Source organism: Nicotiana sylvestris, chromosome 6, assembly GCF_000393655.2.
Source record: "Nicotiana sylvestris chromosome 6, ASM39365v2, whole genome shotgun sequence".
Classification (NCBI taxonomy): domain Eukaryota; kingdom Viridiplantae; phylum Streptophyta; class Magnoliopsida; order Solanales; family Solanaceae; genus Nicotiana; species Nicotiana sylvestris.
Genome location: NC_091062.1, coordinates 47,225,547 through 47,251,525, shown reverse-complemented (window position 1 = coordinate 47,251,525; position 25,979 = coordinate 47,225,547). Strand labels below are relative to the sequence as shown.

The window sequence follows — 25,979 nt, the reverse complement described above, 5'->3', positions numbered from 1 at the left end:
AGTAAAGACAAACACCAAAGTTTGTACCCTTTTACTCCATCCACATACCCTACGAATATGGCCTTCTTAGCCCTTGGTTCAAGCTTTCCTTCATTAACGTGATAATAAGCTGGACACCCAAATACTCGTAAGTATGAATAGTTAGAGGGTTCACCTGACCATACCTCATTCGGAGTCTTAAAGTCAATTGCCGATGCTGGAGATCGATTGACAATATGAGCAGCAGTGTGAACTGCTTCAGCCCAAAATACTTTGGACATTTTGGCTTGTAGGAGCATACAACGAGCCTTTTCAAGAAGAGTTCTGTTCATTCTCTCGGCAACTCCATTCTGCTGTGGGGTATGCCTGACAGTCCTATGTCTTGAGATCCCATGAACCTTGCAGAATTCATTATACTCTTCATTGCAAAACTCCAAGCCATTGTCTGTGCGAAGATACTTGATTTTCCGCTCCATTTGATTTTCAATCAAAATCTTCCACTCTTTAAATGCTTCAAAAGCATCACTTTTTGCCTTCAAAAAATACACCCAAACCTTTCGTGAGAAATCATCAATAAAAATGAGAAGATACCTCTTTCCGCCCTTCGATGGAAGTTTAGAAGGACCCCATAAATCTGAATGGATGTAGTCTAGCACTCCTCTTGTCTTGTGTTTGCCAGTGCTGAAGCTGACCTTCTTCTGCTTCCCTAGAACGCAGTGCTCACAGAAGTCAAGCGTGCTGATCTTCTCACCTTCCAAAAGTTTACGATTGCTCAACATCTCCAGTCCACGTGCGCTCATATGACCCAGTCTCATGTGCCATAGTCTTGCCTTGTCATCATTAGATAACTGCACTGTAGATGCATTTGCAGAGCCAACAATGGTGCTTCCGGCCAATGTGTAAAGGCCATTCTCCAGCTTGCCTTTCAGCATGACTAAAGAACCTTTAGTCACCTTCATAGTTCCTGCTTCGCTCATGTACCTGTAGCCTTGTTCATCCAGAGTACCCAAGGAGATCAAATTCTTCTTCAGATCAGGAACATGACGGACTTGTGTAATAGTCCTCACGATTCCATCATGGCAGCGAACCCGAACTGAGCCAATGCCAACTATTGCACAAGTTGCATTATTGCCCATTACTACGGTTCCTCCACTTTTCTCGTAGCTGCTAAACCAGTCTTTTCGGAACGTCATATGCAGAGTACAAGCAGAGTCTAACACCCATTTGTTTTCATAACTACTATTATTATTACACGATGTTGTTAGTACATAATCATTATCAAAATTATGTACCTGTTCAACTGTAGATGCACTCGCCTTTTCCTTGGACTTTGACATTGGGCAATCTCGTTCAAAGTGCCCCTTCTTGCCACAACCCCAACACTCTGTATTCTTCTTGTTCACACGAGACTTTGATCTGTGCTTTGATTTGGTCTTTCCCTGTTGGCTAGTCCGGCCTCTTACAAAGAGGCCACTTGCCTGGTCATCTCTATCTCCTTCAATGTGCCTCCGCACATCACTAGAGTTAAGTGCCTGCCGCACTTGCTCAAGCTTGATAGGCTCCTTGCTATACATCATTGAATTCTCAATATCACGATATCCTGAAGTCAATGAAAATAGCAAAGCACATGCAAGCGTCTCCTCCTCCCTTTTAATTCCTGCAATCTGTAAGTCCATGACAAGTTTATTAAACGCATCTAAATGATCTTGTAACGAAGTACCTGGCCCCATCTTAAATGTGTGAAGACGCCGTTGTAACAACATTCTTGTTGTCACTGATCGGTCTTGGTATAGCCCTTCTAGCTTTTCCCACAACTGTTTGGCCGTCTCTTCGGTACCCGTACTCACTTCACAAAGCACGTTAGGTGCAAGGGATAGTTGGATTGCACTCAATGCATCCCCTTCAATCTTCTCCTTGTCGGGAGCTGATATATCCGTAGGATACTTTCTGTCAATAGCATGGATTGAACCTTCCCTCCGCAGTAACGCCATCATCTGGATCTTCCAGATATTGAAGTTGTTGCGTCCATTGAATCTATCAATTTCAAACTTCATGGAACTCATATTTGCTTGTTCTTCCTCCTTGGATCGTTAAAGGATCCTGTCGCTCTGATACCAATTGTTAGCGGAAACGTAAAAGAAAGAACACAAGATTTAACGTGGTTCGGATCAAAATAATCCTACGTCCACCAGAGAACAATTGTCCTTTTAATATTAACAAAGGAAGGGGAGATTTCCCAATTACACTTAAGAGAATTTCTCTCTTAACTCTCTACTCACTACAATGTATTGTATTATTTTGGGATGATTTCTACAAGTGAAGGAGTGCATCTATTTATAGAGGTAAAGACCTCCTCTTGATGTCATTGCTGACATCAAACTACCTCCTCTTGATGTCATGGGTGACATCAAAGGAGGAAGCTTCCTCCTAGCATCCACACCAACTCTTTCCACCAACTCTTCCAATTGGCATGCCATTGTTGACTAAACATAAACCAACATTTTCATAAACTATTCCCCAAAATACATGATATAAGTATCCTGATCAACTAAAGTGCACGAGTATCCTCAACTGATGTGACTGGTAGATGTTTAATGTTGGAACTACTCATGAGAAGAAGGCATTGAGTTCCATCAAAAGCAGAAAATTACAAGGGAGTTTGGCCTGGTTAGTTTTCCCCTAACTGAAAGAATCTATGCTCCTCTTAAACATTATTGTCAAAGGCGAAAAACTCTAATGGAGCAAGCATCATAATCGTACCGCTATAAAACAATCTATAGGAAGTGGAGCAACCTCTACTGCCCATTCTCCATCCTTGATGAGTCCGATTTTCTATGCTACCTTATTCTTAGTGTGAGAATGCACGGGAGAAAGATCTATTATTGATATTCTGTTTAATTATAATACAATGAACCCTATTTATGCAATAGATATCCCACTCCTATTCTATGCGGGACTAGGACTGATTCATATTATTTACATAACTATTTAACACTCCCCCTCAAGCCGGTGCATACAAATCACATGTACCGAGCTTGTTACATATGTAACCAGTACGTGCACCAGTGAGGGACTTGGTGAAAATATCTGCAAGCTGATCATTGAACTTCACAAACTTCGTAGTAATATCTCCTGAGAGTATCTTTTCTCTGATGATGTGACAGTCAATCTCAATGTGTTTAGTTCTCTTATAGAACACCGGATTTGGTGCAATATGAAGGGCAGCTTGATTATCATACACAAGTTCTATCTTGTTGATCTCACCAAATTTCAACTCCTTGAGCAAATGTTTGATCCAAACTAGCTCATATGCTGCCATAGCCATTGCTCAATATTTTGCTTCTGTACTAGACCGAGCAACCACATTTGTTTCTTGCTCTTCCAAGATACCAAATTACCTCCTACTAAAACACAATATCCAGACATAGAACGTCTATCAGAAGGTGATCCTGCCCAATCAGCATATGAGTATCCAACGATATGCTCACGGCCTCGATCTTATAACAATAATCCTTTGCCCGGAGCTGATTTTATATACCGAAGAATGCGGACAATTGCATCCCAATGGCTACCGTAAGGAAAATCCATAAACTGACTCACAACACTCATAGGAAAGGAAATGTCAGGTCTTGTCACCGTGAGGTAATATGATTTACCAAACAACCGCCGATATCTTGCAGGATCGCTAAGCGGCTCCCCCCTGTCTTGACAGAAGTTTAGAATTCGCATCCATAGAAGTGTCAACGGGTCTACAACCTGTCATTCCTATCCCTTCAAGAATGTCCAAGGCATACTTCCGTTGTGAGATCACAATACCTGAGCTAGATTGAGCGACCTCAATACCCAGAAAATGCTTTAATCTGCCCAGATCCTTAGTATGAAAGAGATGGTTCTTCAACTTAGTAATACCATCCTGATCATTGCCGGTAATAACAATATTGTCAACATAAACCACCAGATAAATACAGAGATTTGAAGCAGAATGCCGATAAAACACAGAGTGATCAGTTTCACTACGAGTCATGCCAAACTCCTGAATAACTGTGCTAAACTTACCAAACCAGGCTCGAGGAGACTGCTTTAGACTCCCCCTAAGCAACAAAACCATGTGGTTGCTCCACATAAACCTCATCCTCAAGGTCACCGTGAAGAAAAAACATTTTTAATGTCTAACTGATAGAGAGGCCAATGGCGAACGGCAACCATGGATAGAAAAAGGCGGACTGATGCTATCTTAGTCACGGGAGAGAAAGTATCACTATAATCGAGCCCAAATAGTTGAGTATACCCTTTGGCAACAAGACGAGCCTTAAGTCGATCAACCTGGCCATCTGGACCGACTTTGACTGCATACACCCAACGAAAACCAACAATAGATTACTTGAAGGAAGAGAAACAAGCTCCCAAATATCACTCGTATGTAAAGCAGGCATCTCGTCAGTCATAGCTTGTCGCCATCCTGGATGAGACAGTGCTTCACCCGTAGACTTAGGGATGGAAACAGAGGACAAAGATGATACAAACGCATAATGGGGTGATGACAAACGATGATAACTTAATCCTACATAATGGGGATTAGGATTAAGTGTGGACCGTATACCTTTCTGAAGTGCAATCGGTGGACTAGGAGGAGACAAGTCCGCAGTAGGAGCAAGGTCAGGTGCAGGACGTGAATCAGCTGGGCTTGATGCCGGGCGCGGATGTGGTGTTGGTTTTTTGCACAACACCAACGGAAAGTGATTTTGTTGCGGACAGCCTCTTAAGTCGCCGTAAAATTGCACGGCGACGAGATTTTTCTTCTCGGAAGTCGCTGGAATGATGCACAACGATAAGTTTCTCACTAATGCTCTAATACCATGTGAGAATGCACGGGTGAAAAATCTATTATTGATACTCTGTTTAATTATAATACAATGAACCCTATCCCACATCTATTTTATGTGGGACTAGGACTAATTCATATTATTTACATAACTATTTAACACTTAGATCCAGCGAAATTGATGGTATTGGTTTCAGAGTCCACTGGCTAAATACGCTCCAGGTCTATTGGGGCTTTAAGTGCAAAGCACAATCTAAGTGTGAGCTTTAGTAAAAAAGGCACTATGAAATAAAAAAATAAAAATATATATGCAATTCAAGAAAAAAGTAACAAATTCATTCATAATGTTTCCTTAACAACTAATACAGTTATTTGTCGATTATATTTGTTGTTTAGTACCGCTCGATTCAAGATGGAACTCATGGGCAGTGAATGTGCACACCTTAGTGCCTTGCCTACATTGAAGCACAACTTAAGCGAGGAAAAGCGCTCTCCCCGAGATTTTCTGAGCTTCAAGGCTTAAGCGCACACTAAATGACCATTTGACAACACTGTTCTTAAAAAGTAATAAGGTGCTCTATTCCTTTTCAAGATGGATCGAGGTTGAGAAATATGGCCTATCTTTTGGAATCAGAATGTGCCAATAAAAAAATTAATTGTATTAATCTACACATGTTTCTGTCTCTGTCAATTAGTAGTAGTTGAAATGAAGAAAAAAATTGTATGATGAGGATAAAAGAAAACAGAAAAAAAGTTCCCCTGCCAGGAATGAAATTCTACTCATGTCCCTTATTAGTCATTACCAACTTTTACTCATTAATCGCTATACCTCAATACAAGAGAAGGGCTAAACAACTTTATCTGAAAAAGAGGACGAAAGCTAGATAATATATTAAATTAAAGCTGAGCTATTGGCCAACTTAGGCTGCTTTCTGCTCTCTTCTGGACAGAAAGTGATTTTTTTTTCTTTTGGAAAGGTAGGATCTGAGCAGAAAGTAATCTTTAATCTACTAGCACACATCTAGTGACCAATTAATTTTTTGTTGGAATAAGTACATACGCAACAAGATAAACCCCTGTCTTTGCGCCACCTTTGTCTTGCCCTTGATTTTGACTCAAAATCTCGAGTAAAAAATAACTAAATGTTGCTAGATTAGAGCGGAATTTGTTCTTTCTTTTGTTCATATTACTAGTTGTTATAGGAAAAGCATATATACTTTGTAATAACAACCTATTGACTTGTAATGCATATGTGAAACAGTTGCAAGTTGGAGAGATATTGATGGGGCTTGGACTTGGGAGGAACCAATCAGAGTTGTTTGGAAACTCATCATGCATCTCGCTTGTTCTTCACCATTTATTAAAGGAACTTCCTATAGAAATAATTTTTTCTAATGCCTTGGACATTCTTCATCTCATTGAGTGTAGCTATGATTACTCCTTTGATCAGGTATTTTACTCTGGGATTCATGTGTAGCTGCTTCGTGAAGCTTTTAGTTCCGGTTATGCCTAACATCATTTCTGTTCAATATGCAGTGTTTGAATTTTAAGTTACTTGGACTCAGACTATGTGAAAACATATCTCAAGTGAATGAAGTCAATTTGGTAATGAAGAAGGTTATTCAGGTATGCAGTGTCTCTTCTTCAAGTACTATGTTTCTTTGAGGGTTGGGATGGGGCGTCTCTTTCTGTCTCTCTTGTTAGTAATTATCTTTGTAAGTCTAAGATAAACAATGAGATGAAATGAGGGAATGCATGAAGACTAATGTTTTTTCTCCTAAAACCTTTTATGGTCACACTTACAATGTACATAGCTGTATCCATCAGAGGTGGGATAGTAACTCTATACTACATCAAGTATAATTATTTTAGCTTAACTGTATTTTACACTCCCCTTCTAATGGGTGCATACAAGCCGTATGTACCAAACTTGTTACATATGTAACTAGTTCGAGGACCGGCAAGGTACTTGGTATATTTATACAAGTTGAGTAATTTGACTTTATGAACTCAGTGGAATGTCTTTTAAGGGTATCTTTTATCTGACGAAGTGACAATTGATTTCTATGTACTTGCTCTAATGAAATACTAAATTTGATGTAATGTGAAGTGTAGTCTAATCTTATTGCACAAGCTTTTTGACCGGTAAATTTTTAATTATCACACACAAGTTTGTAGTCTGATTATCACACACAAGTTCCATTTGACCAATATGCAAGCTTCAATTCTTTGATTAGTTGTTTGATCTATAAAGTTTGCAAATTGCCACTACCATGATTCTATATTCTGCTTTTGCACTGAGTCTTGCAATCGTGTTTGTTTTGTGCTCTTCCATGAAACTGAATTTCCTCCAATTAGAATGTAATATCCAGAAATAGAAGTAGAGGGTCTTTCAGAGGGTGACTTTGCCCAATCTGGGTCTATATACCTAACAATCTGCTCATGTCCTTGATTCTTGTGGAGTAATATTTTTGTTGGAGAAGATATTATTAAATTTGGGCTGCAGACCGTTGCGTCTCTATGAGTATCTCATAGAGGGTCCACTAACTTATTTACAGCAATCACCAGGAAGATAATACCAGGTCGAGTCATTGTGAGATAGTTTAATTTCAGAGCCAACCTTATATATCTCTTTGGATTACCAAGAGACTCCCTGACATGGTAGAAGTCTAATATTTGGACTAGAGGGTGTCAGAAAGCCTACAATCTGTACTCCTTGTCTTCTAAAAATGTCGAGCATACTTTATAATATAAAAAATGCTTATATTATAATATAACAATGTTTGATCTTGGGTGCTTGGGAAATATCGCAATACATATATGGTCGGTTTGTAAGTGCAAAAAATATGTTGGTTTACCACAATTCCATCCAGGTCACTACCCATGCTAGCTATGTCATCAACATAAATTATCAAGGAGATGTATACAACAACAACAACAACAATGACAACAACCCAGTAGAATACCACTAGTCGGGTCTGGGGAGGGTAGAATATACGCAGACCTTACCCCTACCTTGGAGGGATAGAGAGGCTGTTTCCGGGAAACCCTTGGCTCAGAAAAAATAGATCTGCAACAACAACAGAAACCAGAAAAATAGTATCAGTATCGTAAAGTGCAGCAAATAAATGAAAAGGCCAAAAATGTGAAACACAACAAAAACCTCTAGCAGTCCTAGACAAAACACTATCAGACTAGCCGGCACAGCGAGGAGATATATGAAATGTATAAATGTGGAACATAGTGTGGATAGAACATCAAATGATTAGCTTTAAGTCTATGCGAAACTTCTAACTAATTATGTTGAACTTACCAAGCCTTGTCCCATGAGACTATTTTAAACCATATGAAGACCACTGGTCACTCCCTAAGCAACAAAATACCTGTGATTACTTTATATATACTTCAAGATTACGAAGAATGCATACTCATTCTCGAACTGATGAAGAAGCCAATGATGAACGTCAACTATGAAGAAAAAGAGATGGATATAAGCAATATTAGCCGCATGAGAGAATGTATCACTGTAGTTGTGTGCGAATATCTATGTGTATAGTGTTTGTGACAAAACATGCCTTAAGTTGATCAATTTGACCATCCTAGCAACCCTCATCATGTACATTCTTCGATAACTAAAGGAAGATTCCTGGAGGCAGAACAATAAATTCTTCGGTATCCTATGGTGTAAAGTAAGCATCTCGTCATTATAGCCTATCACGAGCTTACAAAGGAAGTGATTTGCCTGCAGAGGAGAATAGAGATGGAGGATGAGGACGACATGGGAACATAATGGTTTGATGATGAACGATGATATGTCATGGGGACATAAAAAGATGAGGATTACGGGTAAATTAAATATCTTCCTAAATGATCAGCCATGGACTATGTGTAGGAGACAAGTCTGTAGCAGGTTAAGGGCGTGAATAATCTGAATCTCGCACGATGCTGGCATTGATGATAAGTCGGGAGCAATGGTGCTGTGGGAGGAGACAAAGAAGTACTGATAGAATCTCAAGTGATGGCATGGATAAAATCACAGATATGTCGGCCCTGGGTTTTGGCTTAAGGGAAAATGTAGTACACCACCGGATGCATGGTATGCGTACACCACATATTTGAATCTTGTGGTGAACCAACTCAGGTTCTTAAGTAGAGAAGAGTAGAGGGACATGTTATCCACTGACTTACAAAAGTTGGAAACAATAGATTTATCGGTTATTAAAAAGAAAAAACACAGAGATGTCAAGATGGTAAAAAAGAGGTACTTCCTCTCGTCCCAATTTATGTGATGATGTTTGACTCGGCACGAAATTTAAGAAAGGAAGACTTCTGAAGCTTGTGGTCTAAAACAAGCCATAGATATTTGTGTGGTTATAAATCATCTCATTAGGAATAGAGTAGGAAGTTTAAAGTTAAATTGTTTTTAAATAAAGAAGTATGAAATTCTTTTTGAGACAGAGTAAAAAGGAAAGCATGATATATAAATTGAGACAGATGGAGTATAAAATAAGGTTGAGTTTCAAAGAAGGTGAAATTGCTTGACATAAAGCATGGAAGGAAGTCAGATGAATAGCAATGATATGTCGCCCAAGGATTAGGCAATGAAGAAAACAGGTGCTCTCAAAGACATGAGGAAGGAATAAATCAGTGTGTAAAACTTGATCTTGATAGCGGAGAAAGCATACTATTAATCAAATAACTTGTTGTGAGAATTGTATCCCCCAAAATTTAGTGAAACATGTGATTGTTTGATTAGATTGCGAGCGGTCTCGATGAAATGTTCTATTCTTCTTCTCAATTACTGCAATTTATTTAGAGGTATGCACGACCTCTAATGAAAAATCTTAAGAGAGCGCATAAAATGCTAAAACTGACAAAATGAACATTTTTGTATTATCCTCGTAAAATATGCATGGAACCTCTAACTAATTTCGAATATTAGTGTAAAATGTCTAAAGTTTGAAATTTTTTAAGTACATTTTGAATAATCATCGATGGAACTAATAAAGCAACGGAAATTCCAAAGTGAAACAGATGTGACGGGGACTCCAAACATCTGAATGAAGGTATGTTGCTCGAATCTTCCAAAAATGCCGCCACACCAGTCTCGGATCCTCCAAAAATGAATAACTTTTAGAGGATCTGACACATACCCCAACATCTTTGAATGATGCGAGCAACATAGGAATGAATTAAAGATAAAAGTAACCTTGCCTAATTATTAGGACGACGGAGCTACGAGGTAGGGACAAACAGATATGTTTACTAAGTTGTCACTACTCACATTTTAGATAGAAAGGTGAGATAAACCATATATTATTTTCTGAAAGTTAGATAAATTTTTTGAGAACCTAATTTTGTAATGGTTGTTGTCACGAGGACTTGTTGGAATTAAGATGGGTTGAGTCGAAAGTGCAGTCGACTACCCCAAGAAGCGAAAAGTTGGTCAAAAGATGGCCGAGTTGTTGAAAAAGCTAACTCCGTCACTTGAACTTGATAGGAGAGTCTCAGTCTAGTTTTCCGATGATCAAAGTTGCTCCGGAACCTTGATTGGTAGACTAGGAGGGTTCACACAACTCCTAAGGACCGAAAAAGCTTGTGAAAAGTTGTAAACAACACTTGCTATCTTTATTCGGAGTGTGAGAACGTGTCAACCTTCTGATTCCGGGTGCAACTTCTTGTGTTGTGCTTGTAGAGTGTTCTAATGTTTATGGAGTTGTGGTGGTGCTTGTTTATGCATACATTCTCAGTAGACAAAAGTTTCCTAGATGGTATTCGGATATTGCGCAGTGACAATACTTTCCTCTCCTGGCGTTGCTAGTAATTGTAGGAGTAATTTGTCATGGAAGCTATACTATGTGAGAATTAAGATAAACAAGAAGCACCCAAGGGTGTGACTTAGCTATTAGTGCACTGAAATGAAGATCATGGGAAAATAAGGTTTGAATCCTAGCAAAGGCTAAAAAATTGTAAGATTTCTTTCCATTAGCCTAAGAGCTTGGTAGCAGAGTTAACTGATACCTGCACTCGATGAAATAGTTGAAGTTCATGCGAATTGGATCGGACAGCATCGTTATTCAAAAAGTAAATAAAAGGATAATCAAGGAGCAGAGGTTGAGAGAATGTGCGGAGACTAATATCTGTGCCTGAAGGACTATAGTCACACTTACAATTTACGTAGCTATATGTACCAGGCATGGATATTGACTCTATACTACCTCAAGTATAGCTTTTTACAATCTTATCTCTTTCACAACGCCCCTCCAATGTTCATTGTATAAACACTTGATTTCTGATTTTTATTTTGTTATCTGGGTTCATCTTTCTTCATGTTAATCTCAAATAATGCCCTATCCTTTTGCAGCCCTGGTTCTCCACTAATGTGGCTCTTCACAATTTTAATTAATTTTTGTATTTCAGGTTGTTTCTCGGTTTAATAGCCTTGATGAGTACCTCAATGTTGTAGATGCTCATATAGATATTGCTCTCCAGAAACACATGGTAAGTTGAGAGAACTCTGGTGAATGGTTTATGTATATCTAACAGCTGTTCCATAGATATTTTACTCTTCTGCAACTATGGTGCAAAGCATGATGTCGTCTGCTATTGATCGTGCAACCTGTAGTCTCGATCTTTTCATTGAGCATATGTTGGTTCAAAATGAACTTGTGATGGTCTTTTTGCTTCTTCAATCATTTTTACTAGTTTTAGTTGTTTATGCTGTACATCCCAAAGTTAGTACATAATTCCTTTTATTCTTGTGTAAGTCAGTTTGGCTAAATTAATTCATTTTTAGGGTGTAGGAAATTCCAAGAAACATATTAGACAATGAAGGATCAAGAAATTTCTTTCCAAGCCCTAACTCAATTTGTCTTCAAATGGTCACTAATCCAATCAGTGGTGAAGTTTGTTCTAGCATCTTGATTTATGTGAGGAGCGCATGACATTCAACCCTCCACGTTTTGCTGATACCCATCTCTTTTTCTTCCACTTTGTTCCACTTCCCAGCTTTTTTAGCAACCAGTGCTCGTAATGGTAATACTATGAGGGTGAATTTGTTTAGGTGGGTTAAGTTTTATGTTTCTAGTATATTCTTCTTTGAAGTCTTATTTGGATGTGTTTGGTTTGGTGGAAATGGTTTATGAGAAAAATGTTTACAGTTACCGTATGTTATGTGAGAATGCACGGGAGAAAATTTTTATTGATTAATATTGACAATGATACAATGAGCCCTATATATATATAATGCATGTCCTACTCCTAATACATATGAGATTAGGGTTATTTACTACTATTTAACTATCAAACTAACACTCCCTCAAGCTGGTGCATATAAATCATATGTACCGAGCTTGTTACATATATAACTAATACGAGGACCAGTGAGGGACTTGGTGAAAATATCAGCAAGCTGATCATTCGACTTCACAAATTTTGTAGCAATATCTTCCGAGAGTATCTTTTCTCTAACAAAGTGACAGTCAATCTCGATGTGTTTAGTTCTTTCATGGAACACTGGATTTGACGCAATATGAATTGTAGCTTGATTATCACACACAAGTCCCATCTGACTAATCTCACCAAATTTCAACTCCTTGAGCTACTGTTTGATCCAAATTAGCTCACATGTGGCCATAGCCATTGCTCGATATTCTGCTTCTGCACTAAATCGAGCAACCACATTCTGTTTCTTGCTCTTCCAAGACACCAAATTTCCTCCTACTAAGACACAATATCCAGACATAGAACGTCTATCGGAAGGTGATCCTGCCCAATCAGCATATGAGTATCCAACGATATGCTCACGACCTCGATCTTATAACAATAATCCTTTGCCCGGAGCTGATTTTATATACCGAAGAATGCGGACAATTACATCCCAATGACTACCGTAGGGAAAATCCATAAACTAACTCACAGCCCTCACAGGAAAGGAAATGTCAGGTCTTGTTACCGTGAGGTAATGTGATTTACCAAACAACCCCCGATATCTTGCAGGATCGCTAAGCGGCTCCCCCTTGTCCTGACAGAAGTTTAGAATTCGGATCCATAGAAGTGTCAACGGGTCTACAACCTGTCATTCCTATCTCTTCAAGAATGTCCAAGGCATACTTCCGTTGTGAGATCACAATACCTGAGCTAGACTGAGCGACCTCAATACCCAGAAAATGCTTTAATCTGCCCAGATCCTTAGTCTGAAAGTGCTGAAAGAGATGGTTCTTCAACTTAGTAATACTATCCTGATCATTGCCGGTAATAACAATATCGTCAACATAAACTACCAGATAAATACAGAGATTTGAAGCAGAATGTCGATAAAACACAGAGTGATCAGTTTCACTACGAGTCGTGCCAAACTCCTGAATAACTGTGCTAAACATACCAAACCAGGCTCGAGGAGATTGCTTTAGACTCCCCCTAAGCAACAAAACCATGTGGTTGCTCCACATAAACCTCATCCTCAAGGTCACCGTGAAGAAAAACATTTTTAATGTCCAACTGATAGAGAGGTCAATGGCGAATGGCAACCATGGATAGAAAAAGGCGGACTGATGCTATCTTAGTTACGGGAGAGAAAGTATCACTATAATCGAGCCTAAATAGCTGAGTATACCCTTTGGCAACAAGACGAGCCTTAAGTCGATCAACCTGGCCATTTGGACCAACTTTGACTGCATACACCCAACGAAAACCAACAGTCGATTTACCCGAAGGAAGAGGAACAAGCTCCCAAGTACCACTCGTATGTAAAGTAGACATCTCGTCAATCATAGCATGTCGCCATCCGAGATGAGACAGTGCTTCACCTGTAGACTTAGGGATGAAAACAGAGGGCAAAGATGACACAAATGCACAATGGGATGATGACAGACGATGGTAACTTAAACCGACATAATGAGGATTAGGATTAAGTGTGGACCGTATACCTTTTCATAGTGCAATCGGTTGATTAAGAGGAGACAAGTCCGCAGTATTAGCAGGGTCAGGTGCAGGACGTGAATCAGCTGGGCCTGATGCTGGGCGCGGACGACGATGATAAGTCAAGAGTGGTGGAGCTGTAGAAGGTTGAACTGGACTAGGTGGTGGCACTGGAGCTATAGTTGGTGGCACTGGACTCGGTGGTGGAGCTGCAACTGGAGGAACTGTAGGTGGTGGAGCTATGGAGGAAGATGAATGGGAGATAGAGACTGAATCTCCAAAAGAAGGAACGGGTAGCACCTCAGAAATATCTAAGTGATTAACTGGACCCGTGAAGTATGATTGAGTTTCAAAGAAGGTAACATCGGCAGACATAAGAAATCGCTGAAGGTCAGGAGAATAACATCGATATCCCTTTTGCGTTCTCAAGTAACCCAGAAATATGCACTTAAGAGCACGAGGAGCTAATTTATCTTTTCCTGGAGTAAGGTCATGAACAAAGCACGTACTCCCAAAGACACGGGGTGGAAGAGAGAACAAAGGTAAGTGGGGAAACAGGACAGAGAATGGAACTTGATTTTGGATAGCTGAAGATGGCATACGATTAATAAGGTAACAAGATGTAAGAACTGCATCCCCCAAAAACGCAGCGGAACATGAGATTGTATGAGTAGGGTACGAGCAGTTTCAATAAGATGTCTATTCTTTCTTTCAGCTATCCCATTTTGTTGGGATGTGTACGGACAAGATGTTTGATGAATAATCCCGTGGAAGTTCATAAACTGCTGAAATGGGGAAGACAAATACTCTAGGGCATTATCACTACGAAATGTGCGGATAGAAACCCCAAATTGATTTTGAAATTTAGCGTGGAAGGTCTGGAAAATAGAAAACAACTCAGATCGATTTTTCATCAAAAATATCCAAGTGCACCTGGAATAATCATCAATGAAACTGACAAAGTAGGGGAATCCCAAGGTAGAACTGACCCGACTAGGACGCCAAACATCTAAATGGACCAAAGTAAAAGGTGACTGCTCGATTATCAAGACGCCTCGGGAAATGGGAGCGGGTATGCTTACCGAGCTGACATAACTCACACTCTAGAGTGGACAAGTGAGATAAGCCAGGTACCATTTTCTGAAATTTTAACAAACTGGGATGTCCTAACCGTTTATGTAATAAATCTAGTGAATCAGTAACGGGACAAGTTATTGAAGGAAGACAAGATGCGAGTCCATGTGATTTTATAAGGATAAGGTAATAAAGTCCATCTGATTCACGTCCGGTACCAATGATCCGCCCCGTACTGCGTTCCTGTATAAAAACAAGGTCCTCAAGAAATAAAATAGCAGATTTAAGTGATTTGGCTAAGCGACTAACGGCTATGAGATTAAAAGGACTACCAGGAACATAAAGAACTGAGTCTAAAGGTAAGGAAGGAAGTGGACTTGCTTGACCTATTGCAGTTACCATGGCTTGAGACCCATTAGCCATTGTGACTGTTGGAAGAGATTAAGAATATGAAATAAGATTTGTTACCAGAAATATGATCAGATGCACCTGAATCAATGACCCAGGATTCAGAAGTTGAAGATTGGGAGACACAAGTCATGCTACTATTTGTTGGAACAACGGAGGCTAATCCTGAAGATATCTGTTTACGTGCTTCATACTGAAGGAACTTAATATAATCCGATAAAGAAACCATCTGGATTGGATTCAATGCATTGGATCCAACGGATTGTGAGTTAAAGGCTTCTGATACGAATGCCATTATAATATTGTGCCGGAAAAAAGCAGAATTTTTTCAAGGAATTACTGTTCTTGCCGGAAAACTTACTGTTCACGCCAGAAAAATCTCAAAGTGCTCGGAATAAAAAGAAAATAGTATGGGCCTGGTCGGAATTACTAGAAAATAGGACTATCCTGAAGAAATTTTCCAAAAAGATGACCAGAACACTGTTTACACGCAGGAAAATTCCAAAGTTGTCGGAATCTGTCGAAAACAATACCAATCGACTCGGAATTTATGTGCGACTAGGCTGTCCTCAAGAAGCTTGGCCAAAAAATGGCCGGAGAAGCACACACGCGCGGAATCACAGATCTGGGTGGCGCGTGGGGGTGCGTGGGGCGTCTGTTGCCGGAGAATCTTTTGGGGGTTTGGTCGCCAGAGGTTTCTGAATCTAATGGTGGTGATGGTTTGTGCACAACACTCACCAGACATAAGATGACGCAAATCAGTCACTTGGGTCACCGGAAAATTGCACGGTGACTGAATTATTTCTTCCCGGATGTCGCTAGAATGACGCACAATGATCTTTTCTCACTAATGCTCTTATACCATGTGAGAATACATGGGAGAAAAATCTTACTGATTAATATTGACAATGATACAATGAGCCCTATATATATATAATACATGTCCTACTCCTAATACATATGGGATTAGGGTTATTTACTACTATTTAACTATCAAACTAACATGTTACTTATTTTTATATCCAACCAAACACTGGGATAGGAAAAATGATTTACCAGGGTAAAACATTTTCAACAATAAACACTTCTCCATGGAAACATTTTCCTTCATCCAACGCATCCTTTGTTTATGTTGCGTGTTTTTCTTGTAATTTTCATCTTACAATATGTTGATGTGTGCTCATCTCCAATACACCTCACATTCCAAACGTCATTCTCTTAACTTTATGAGCCTATCTCTCCCCTTGTAACTAAGGGGCCCAATCATGATATCTTTTGGTACTTTTTTTTGGTTTTCTTCACTAATTTGAACATCTGGTTTGCAAAAATGATGCTCCAATAAGTTAACGGTTATTGATTCTCTATAGAAGTAGGGGAGATGCTAGTGTTTGCTGACCTTAGAGCTCATGTTATGTTTGAGTAATTCATAAAATAGTTGGAATGTCCCATGCGGGTGATATGACATAGGACTCAATAGGTAATTTAATATTTGGTTACCACTGTTCAAATATGTGAGAAATAGCACGGAAAAATATATTATTGATATATATTAAGTGTTTTATAATAGACCTATTTATATATAATGTTTACATATACCTAAAGCCTTCTCTATCAATCTGGACACTATACATGAACTAACTCTAACACTCCCTGTAACACCCCGGACTTTAGACAGAGTCCCACATCGGCAAAACATAAAAGGGATGCTGGGTATATAAGTTAACAAGCCTTAGACGATATCACTAGCGGGCATGGCTGTTACAGATGGTATCAGAGCTACTCTTGTGTCAGCCTTGCCGATGGTGGGTCAGAGTTCAACTGATCTTAGGCAAATCCTGGTTAGGCAAGGCAAACCTCAATGCTGAGTCTAGGTGAATCCCATGCGGTGAAGCACACCTCAGCGAGAACGCTGAGCCCATAAGAGGGGGTGTATGTAACACCCTAGACTTTAGACAGAGTCCCACATGGCAAAACACAAGAGGGATGCTGGGTATATAAGTTAACAAGCCTTAGTCCCTAGTGACGAATTTTAAACCTGTGAAGGCCTAGGCCCAGAGCGGACAATATCACTAGCGGGCTGGGCTGTTACACTCCCTCTCAAGTTAGTGTATATAAATTATATGTATCGAGCTTGTTACATATGTAACTAATACGGGAACCAATGAGGGACTTGGTGAAAATATCTGCAAGTTGATCATTTGACTTCACAAACTTTGTAACATCTCCTGAGAGTATCTTCTATCTGATGAAGTGATAGTCAATCTCAATGTATTTAGTCCTCTCATGGAACAATGGATTTGATGCAATATAAAGGACAACTTGATTATCACACACAAGTTCCATCTAGCTGATTTCTCCAAATTTTAATTCTTTGAACAACTGTTTGATCCAAACTAGCTCACCTGTCACCATGCCATGGCCTAATATTCTGCTTCTGCGCTAGATCGAGCAACTACATTCTGTTTTTGCTTTTCTAAGAGAGCAAATTACCTCATACTAAAACACAATATCCAGATGTGGAACGTCTATCAGAAGATGATCCTGCCCAATAGGGGTGGGCATTGGTCTGTTCGGTTCGGTTGTGAATATTATCGGTTTAGCATATCGGTTATCGGTTTACAAATATGATAAACCGATAACCGAACCGATAAGATATCGGTTATCAGTTAATCGGTTATTGACCATTATCGGTTTGGTTATTGGTTTACCCGATAAGATAACTCAATCTAGAGTTAAGCAAAAAAAAAAGAAGACAATTCACTGGAGTCAAGCAAAAAAGAGAAGAATTCACATATAGCATACTACCCATTTCTACGTTATGGCCACAACTAATATTTGAAGCATGCTTCATTTTGACAAATTCAAGACCTGTACAATCTCAAAAATTGATACTACCACTCACAAGCATTCCATCTCCAATTCACTGGAAATAGCAGTTAACAGGAACATAAATAACAATTTTTTGGTTTCCTGCCAAACCATAACCAAGAGATCAATGTCTTTTTTCAGAGTCTAACTGTAGCAAGAGCAACAAGAGTACTAGTAATTCAACAGTTGTCCAAACACAACTGAAATAGTACTAATTCTTATTGGGTTATCGGTTAACCCGTTAAGAAATTGGGAAAATCGAGGCCCGAACCGATAACCCAATAGTGAAAATTTTTTAAATTGTTATCGAACCGTTAACCCAATAACCCGATATCGATACCCCAATAAACTTTTTCGGTTTGGGATATCGGTTATACCCGATATATGCCCAGCCCTACTGCCCAATCGACATCTGTGTATCCAATTATATGCTCATGCCTTCGATTAGGGCTGCTTATCGGGCGAATTGGGCGGTTTTTTACTCTTAACGGTTTGGCTTAACGGTTATCGACTTTTAAATGTATTAATCCGTTAGCCACCCGATAAGATATCGGGCGTATTGGTATCGGTTTAGCTCTTATCGGGCGGTTTTTCGGCCTAACATACCTATTCACTAAATTGTGTTTTCCCCGTTTCAGCACTTTACGGAGAAAGATAGTAATCCAGATCCAGTTTCACAAATGATGATTGAGGCCAACAAGGAAAGTGCTAGAGGACATTGTCTTCAGAATCATAGTCCCCAGCTGAATATAAAGAATAGAACACCACCAATCATCACAAATGAGAGGCATGATATCAAAAGCACAATAAAAAACGTGGCAACATTTTTCTCTAGCTGTATGTTGAACAAAAATATTAACCGTGCTAAACAGTAAACTCCATTGATGTCTTTCAATGAAGGAAAGGACACATCCAACTGAAGTGGTGCCACGTATATACACTACTTATTTAATTTAGTGAATATGTATGTTAGTATGAAACTTGATTACTTTAAATTCCTTTCACTCTCTTCTTCTGCAACTTCTACTCAAGAATATAAAATTCAGCAGACATCATCAAACAACAAAAAGAACACTAAGTTACTCTTTTGCACAGAAAAATGCTTCTACATACAGAGCAAATAAACACCATCGCAGCAGATAAAGTCAGCAGAGCTGCATGCTAAAGATCTTCAGGACTGTATTAATAATAATAAGTCAGCAGAGCTGCAAACAGCTTTACAAGTTACACAGCAGTTAAACACCATCGCAACAGATAAAGTCAGCAGAGCTGCATGCTAAAGATCTTCAGGACTGTACTAATAATAATAATAAGTCAGCAGAGCTGCAAATAACTTTACAAGTTACACAGCATATAAAGTCAGATCAAGATAGTGGCTGATGCCTTGGCACACAGTTACACAGCAGATTAAGTTGGTTCCTGAGCAATTTCTTCACGCTCGGGCTCAAACAGAAGGCGACGCTCGGCCTGCATTTGGATGACGAACATATTATTAAAGAGCGCGTGCAAAAAAGACATTGTTGATCATCAGAAAGTCATCTAAACTCTAAAGCAGACAAACATAATCATGTAATTTCATCAAAAAGTAGGTGTCAACATCTATGTTGAACTTTGCTAATTTTGCCTCTGGTTCTTGTTTGGAGAATCAGAGGTTGATATCTTCTGGTGCAAATATGAACAACTTTGTTGTCCTGGGAAAGACACAAAGGTTGCAGTAAAACAAGTTGAAAAATGGATGCCTATGCTTCCAATTTTTGTACAAAGCGGATTGCTGAGTGTTTGTAAATGGGATATACTGATTTAGAGTTTGAAAGTATGAGTTTCAGAAAAAGAATTGCTGATGAATAATCTTACCAAATATATTAACCCTACACGTCAATTATGGAAGAGTCTTTTCCATTGCTGGCTAAATCTGAAGAAAAAAAAAATTAAAATAATGAGTCGTGCGATAAATATAAGCATATCAACAACACTTATATACAACAAATATAGTAACAATATTATTATCTTGTTCAAGCTGCTCGATTTTATCAAGATCTTCCTCAACACTAATGGGTTGTTTTAATTTTTCATTTCGAAGCCAATCTTGAAGACACACTAGAGCTTGCACCAATTTAGGAGTTAATGAACTCCTAAATTAATCAAGAAGACGTCCTCCCGTACTAAACGCACATTCGGATGCCACACTTGAAACCAGAACAGCTAATACATCACGAGCCATCTCCGCAAGAATAGGAAATCTAGGTGAGTTCAATTTCCACCAAAGAAGAACATCAAATTCTTTAGTGTCATCCTCAGTTTCTTCACCTAAATATTTATCTAACTCTGTTCTAGTATCAACACCTCCACTCCCACTTTTATATTTTTTTATATCTTGCATGAGTGATTCTAAAAGTCCTATATTTTGGGTGCTTGCTTGACTGCCAGAAAGCCCGGAACTCGAAGTGTCCAATGAAGAACAATCTGAAGATGAAGCAAGCACAACACTTTTTGAGCTGGACTTTACATACTCACTGAATAATGAAGTCATGTACTTCGTCACTTCTGCTTGTATAGTTGCCCCCGGATCTACACCAAACATCTTTACAAGTGCAAAGCCAACTGATTCGATCTTGTAACGTGGATCCAAAATACATGAGATAAAAATTATCTTGTTCATTTCCCTGGATCACCCCAATACTTATCAAACTTTTCTTTCATATTCTTTGTCATTTCACTTAAAACTATATCTTCATTTGCTATCAATTGCTTCAAATAGACAGCAACTGCGCAAATTTCAAGAAAATGAATATTCGATGTAACATAACGTGATCCAGATATCTTCAAAGTAAGAAGATCGAAGATTTCAAGAAACTTTGTAATTCTTTTTACATTCTCCCAATCACTACTCAAAAGTTCACCTGTAGGAATTCCAACATCAATATAAGAATGCTCAAGATAATGTCTCAAGCCAATTTCACTAGAAGCATAATGTGAAAATGCACTTTCAAATTCAACAGCCCTGCACAACATCAAGTAGGTGGAATTCCATCTAGTTGGAACATCTAAGCATAAAGTTTTCTTAGAATTGAGTTGTTCAGCATCAAAACATTCTTGAAACCTTTTCAACCTCGCAGGAGACTGCCTAACATATCTCACCGCATGCCTAACACGTTCAATAGACACTGAAGATTCTTTTAAACCATTCTGGACCACAAAATTCATGATGTGAGCCATACATCTCACGTGAAGGTGAGTACCATTCATCAAATTAGTTCCCATTTTTGTTAATTGCTTAGATAATTCTTTTACTGTCACATCATTTGAGCTTGCATTATCAACTGTGACAGTGAAGCTCTTATTTATCCCCCACTCACGTAAGCACCTACCAATACCGTTTGCCATATCTTCGCTTTTATGACTAACAATAGGACAAAAATTAATTATTCTCTTATGCATATTTCATTCACTATCAATCCAATGGGCAGTGATACATATGTAATTGATTCTTTGTATAGAAGTCCAGGTATCAGTGGTAATACATACTCTTTGTTTTGTTTCTATAAAAAACCTCTTCAACTTTTGCTTTTCTTCATTAAAAAGATCAAAACAATCCCTAGTTACAGTACTACGGGAAGGGATCCGAAAATAAGGTTGCGCCAATTTCATAAAGTCTCTAAAACTTCTCAACAAAGCTAAAAGGAAGCTCATCAACTATTACCATACGATATAATGCCTTCCTACATTCTTCTTGTTCAAATTTCCAAGTAACAACAGCTACGTCACCCTGACTACCCCCGGAGCAGATTGAAAGCCTAAATTTGATTGTTTTTTATCAACAATAGCAGGGCGTTTAGGACACTTAAGCATATGAGAAAGAAGTGTCGACGTACCGTCTTTGGTCTTAAATACATACTCAATAAAGCAATAGTCACATTTTGCTTTTGTACTCCCTTCAGAAGTAATAATTTCTGTAAAATGATCCCACACAACAGACCTTTTTCTCCTTTTTTTGGTTATATTTGACTCCGTTGTTTGAGCTTGACTTGTTGCATCTGAATTAGAAGCCCCACTTTCACCCATCATCACTTTATCACTTTGTATATTTTTAGCCATGTATGAGTCACTGCAACAAGAAAAGAAAAGGAATGAGAATAAAGACACGATAATCTGATATGAATTACATAAATTACTTCACAAACAGGAAAATTTCAAAATTGTATAGGCTTCTCGTTATTGTGTAAAACACTGTTTTATTAATTTTAGATTAAACCTAAAGTTAAACCAAACTGAAGTTATTACTTGCTAAAGTTAAACCTAAAGTTAAACCAAACTGAAGTTGTAAACATCCTAGTAATTTAATAACCAAATACGATTAATTTGCACAGTACAAAACATAAGAACACAGAAATGAAGACGAAGAAGAAAACCCTAAAATTATCAAAATCAACAACAACTTCTTCAACTACTTGAGTTACCTCAGATTGCACCTCTACTGTAGTTGAAATTTGTGAGAAATACTCCTCCTTAAAGTCCCAGCAAAAACCAAAAAATCTTATTCATAGGTAAGAGTACCTGGATAAGAAGATGAGAAGTCGCGACTCGCGAGAGGGAGAGACGAGACGGCGAGAGGGAGATCGGTGGCTGGTGAAAGTCGACGAGGACGAGGACTGTTGGCCGGTGGGCGGTGGCTGCTGGTTTAGGCGTTAGGGTTTCTCTGGAATTAGGATTTTAGGAACAGACGGGTTTGTTACTTTGTTTAGAGACAGAACAGAACAGACAGGCTTTTGTTTTTGTTAATCATTTTCAAGGGTTTTAGTTTTTTTATATTTAATATATATAAATATAAATAAATTATATATATATGTATATATATATATATATATATATATTCTAACGGGTTAACGGATTATCCGTTAAGAAAATTGAATAATCCGCCCCCAAACCGATAAGCCGTTAATAAAGAAAATTCAATCCGTTCCCCGTCCGTTAAGCCGTTACCAATAAGCCATTAAGCTTCGGTTCGGATCGGTTTTCGGTTTCGGATCGGTTTTGAACACCCCTAGCTTCGATCCTCGAATGGTAGTCCTTTGCCTGGAGCTGATTTTTTATACGGAAGAATGCGAACAACTGCATCCCAATGACTATCACAGGGAGAATTCATAAACTGACTTACAACACTCACCGGAAATGAAATATCAGGTCTAGTCACTATGAGGTAATTTAATTTTCCAACCAGTCGCATATATCTTGCAGGATCGATAAGAGGCTCCCTCTGGCAGAAGCTTAGCATTCGGATCCATAGGAGTGTCAACCGGTCCGCAACCCATCATTGGTATTAGAGCCACTCTTGTGTCAGCCTTGTCGATGGTGGGTCAGAGGTCATCTGAGTTTAGGCAAATCCCAGTTAGGCAGCGCAAACCTCAGTGCTGAGTCTAGAAGAATCCCATGCGGTGGGCAAACCTCAACGAGGACGCTGAGTCCATAATAGAGGGTGTATGTAACACCCAGACTTTAGACAAAGTCCCACGTCGGCAAAACACAAGAGGGATGCTGGGTATATAAGTTAACAAGCCTTAGTCCCTAGTGACGAATTTTAAACCTGTGAAGGCCTAGGCCCAGAGCGGACAATATCACTAGCGGGCTGGGCTGTTACACTCCCTCTCAAGTTAGTGTATATAAATTATATGTATCGAGCTTGTTACATATGTAACTAATACGGGAACCAATGAGGGACTTAGTGAAAATTATCTGCAAGTTAATCATTTGACTTCACAAACTTCGTAACAATATCTTCTGAGAGTATCTTCTATCTGATGAAGTGATAGTCAATCTCAATGTATTTAGTCCTCTCATGGAACATTGGATTTGATGCACTATAAAGGGCAACTTGATTATCACACACAAGTTCCATATGGCTGATTTCTCCAAATTTTAATTCTTGGAGCAACTGTTTGATCCAAACTAGCTCACATGTTACCATGCCATGGCCTAATATTCTGCTTCTGCGCTAGATCGAGCAACTACATTCTGTTTTTGCTTTTCTAAGAGAGCAAATTACCTCCTACTAAAACACAATATCCAGATGTGGAACGTCTATCAGAAGATGATCCTGCCCAATCAACATCTGTGTATCCAGCTATATGCTCATGGCTTTGATCCTCGAATGGTAGTCCTTTGCCTGGAGCTGATTTTATATACGGAAGAATGCGAACAATTGCATCCCAATGAATATCATAGGGAGAGTCCATAAACTGACTTACAACACTCACCGGAAATGAAATGTAAGGTCTAGTCACTATGAGGTAATTTAATTTGCCAACCATCTGCCTATATCTTGCAGGATCGCTAAGAGGCTCCCTCTGGCAGAAGCTTAGCATTCGGATCCATAGGAGTGTCAACAGGTCCGCAACTCTGTCTCCTCAAGAATGTCTAAAGCACATTCCTTTGTGAAGTAACAATACTTGAGCTAGAGTGAGCGACCTCAATACCTAGAAAGTACTTCAATTTTACTAGATCCTTAGTCTGGAAGTGCTGAAATAGATGCTGCTTAGATTAGTAATACCATCCTGATCATTGTCAGTAATAACAATATCATCAACATAAACCATTAGATAAATACACATATTAGGAGCAGAATGCTAATAAAATACAGATTGATCAGCTTCACTACGAGTCACTCCTGAATAACTGTGCTGATCTTACCAAACCAGGCTCGAGAAGATTGTTTCTAACCATTGAGTGACCTGCGTAATCGACATACAAGACTCTAGACTCCCCTTGAGCAACAAAATCAGGTGGTTGCTCTATATAAACTTCATCCTCAAGATCACCAGGGAGAAAGGCATTCTTAATGAGCAACTGATAAAGAGGCCAACGACGAACAACAACCATGGACAGAAAAAGGCGAATATATGCTACTTTAGCCATGGGAGAGAAAGTGTCACTATAATCAAGCCCAAATATCTGAGTATATCCTTTTGCAACTAGACGAGCCTTAAGCCGATCAACTTGGTCATCCGGGCCGACTTTGACTGCATAAACCCAACAACCAACAGTAGACTTATCTGAATGAAAAGGAGCAAGTTCCCAACTACCACTCGCCAGTAAAGCAGACATCTCATCAACTATAGCTCGTTGCCATCCTGATGAGATAATGCCTCACCTGTAGACTTAGGGATGGAAACAGTGGACAAAGATGATACAAAAACATAATGATGGTGATGACATACGCTGATAACTTAAACCAGCATAATGGGGATTAGGATTAAGTGTGAATCATACACCTTTCCAAAGTGTATTCGATGGACTAGGAGGAGACACGTCCGCAATTATCTAGGCCTGATGCTGGACGTGGACGACGATGATAAGTCAAGAGTGGTGGCTGGAGATGTAGGAGGAGCAATTGTAGACTCCTTAAAAGTCGGTATAGGGAGGAGTGGCTATGGTGGTGTTGTGGCTATAGATGTGGATGTAAGAGGAGGGATAATAGATTCCTCACACGTAGGTACAGGTAAGACCTCGGATATATCAAGATGATCTGATGAAGTATGAAGTAAAGTAAGGTTAAGACTCAAAAAATGTGACGTTGGCTGACATAAGATACCTACGAAGATCAGGTGAGTAGCAGCGATACCCCTTTTGAACCCGAGAATAATCAAGGAAGACACGCTTGAGAGCACGGGGAGCGAATTTATCTTTTCCAGGAGCTAAATTATGAACAAAACAAGTACTCCCAAAAACACGAGGAGGAAGAGAGTATAAGGGTGACTTAGGGAACAATACTGAATGTGGAATTTGATTCTGGATGGAAGATGAAGGCATCCGATTAATTAAGTAACCAGCTGTAATAACTGCATTGCCTAAAAAATGCAACGGAACATGAGACTGAATGAGAAGTGTGCGAGTAGTCTCAATGAGATGCCTATTC

General features: G+C 39.1%; 1 protein-coding gene across 6 annotated transcripts in view; it reads left to right on the top strand.

The window, feature by feature from the left end:
* LOC104248229 (uncharacterized) overlaps positions 1-25,979 on the top strand; it is a 57,368-nt gene that overhangs the window by 16,175 nt on the left and 15,214 nt on the right. For all 6 annotated transcript variants that reach the window (XM_070150045.1, XM_070150046.1, XM_070150047.1 and 3 more), the window contains 3 exons: positions 6,063-6,251; positions 6,338-6,427; positions 11,222-11,302. In XM_070150045.1, the coding sequence (XP_070006146.1) occupies positions 6,063-6,251; positions 6,338-6,427; positions 11,222-11,302 (360 nt within the window). The remainder of the gene's footprint in view (positions 1-6,062; positions 6,252-6,337; positions 6,428-11,221; positions 11,303-25,979) is intronic.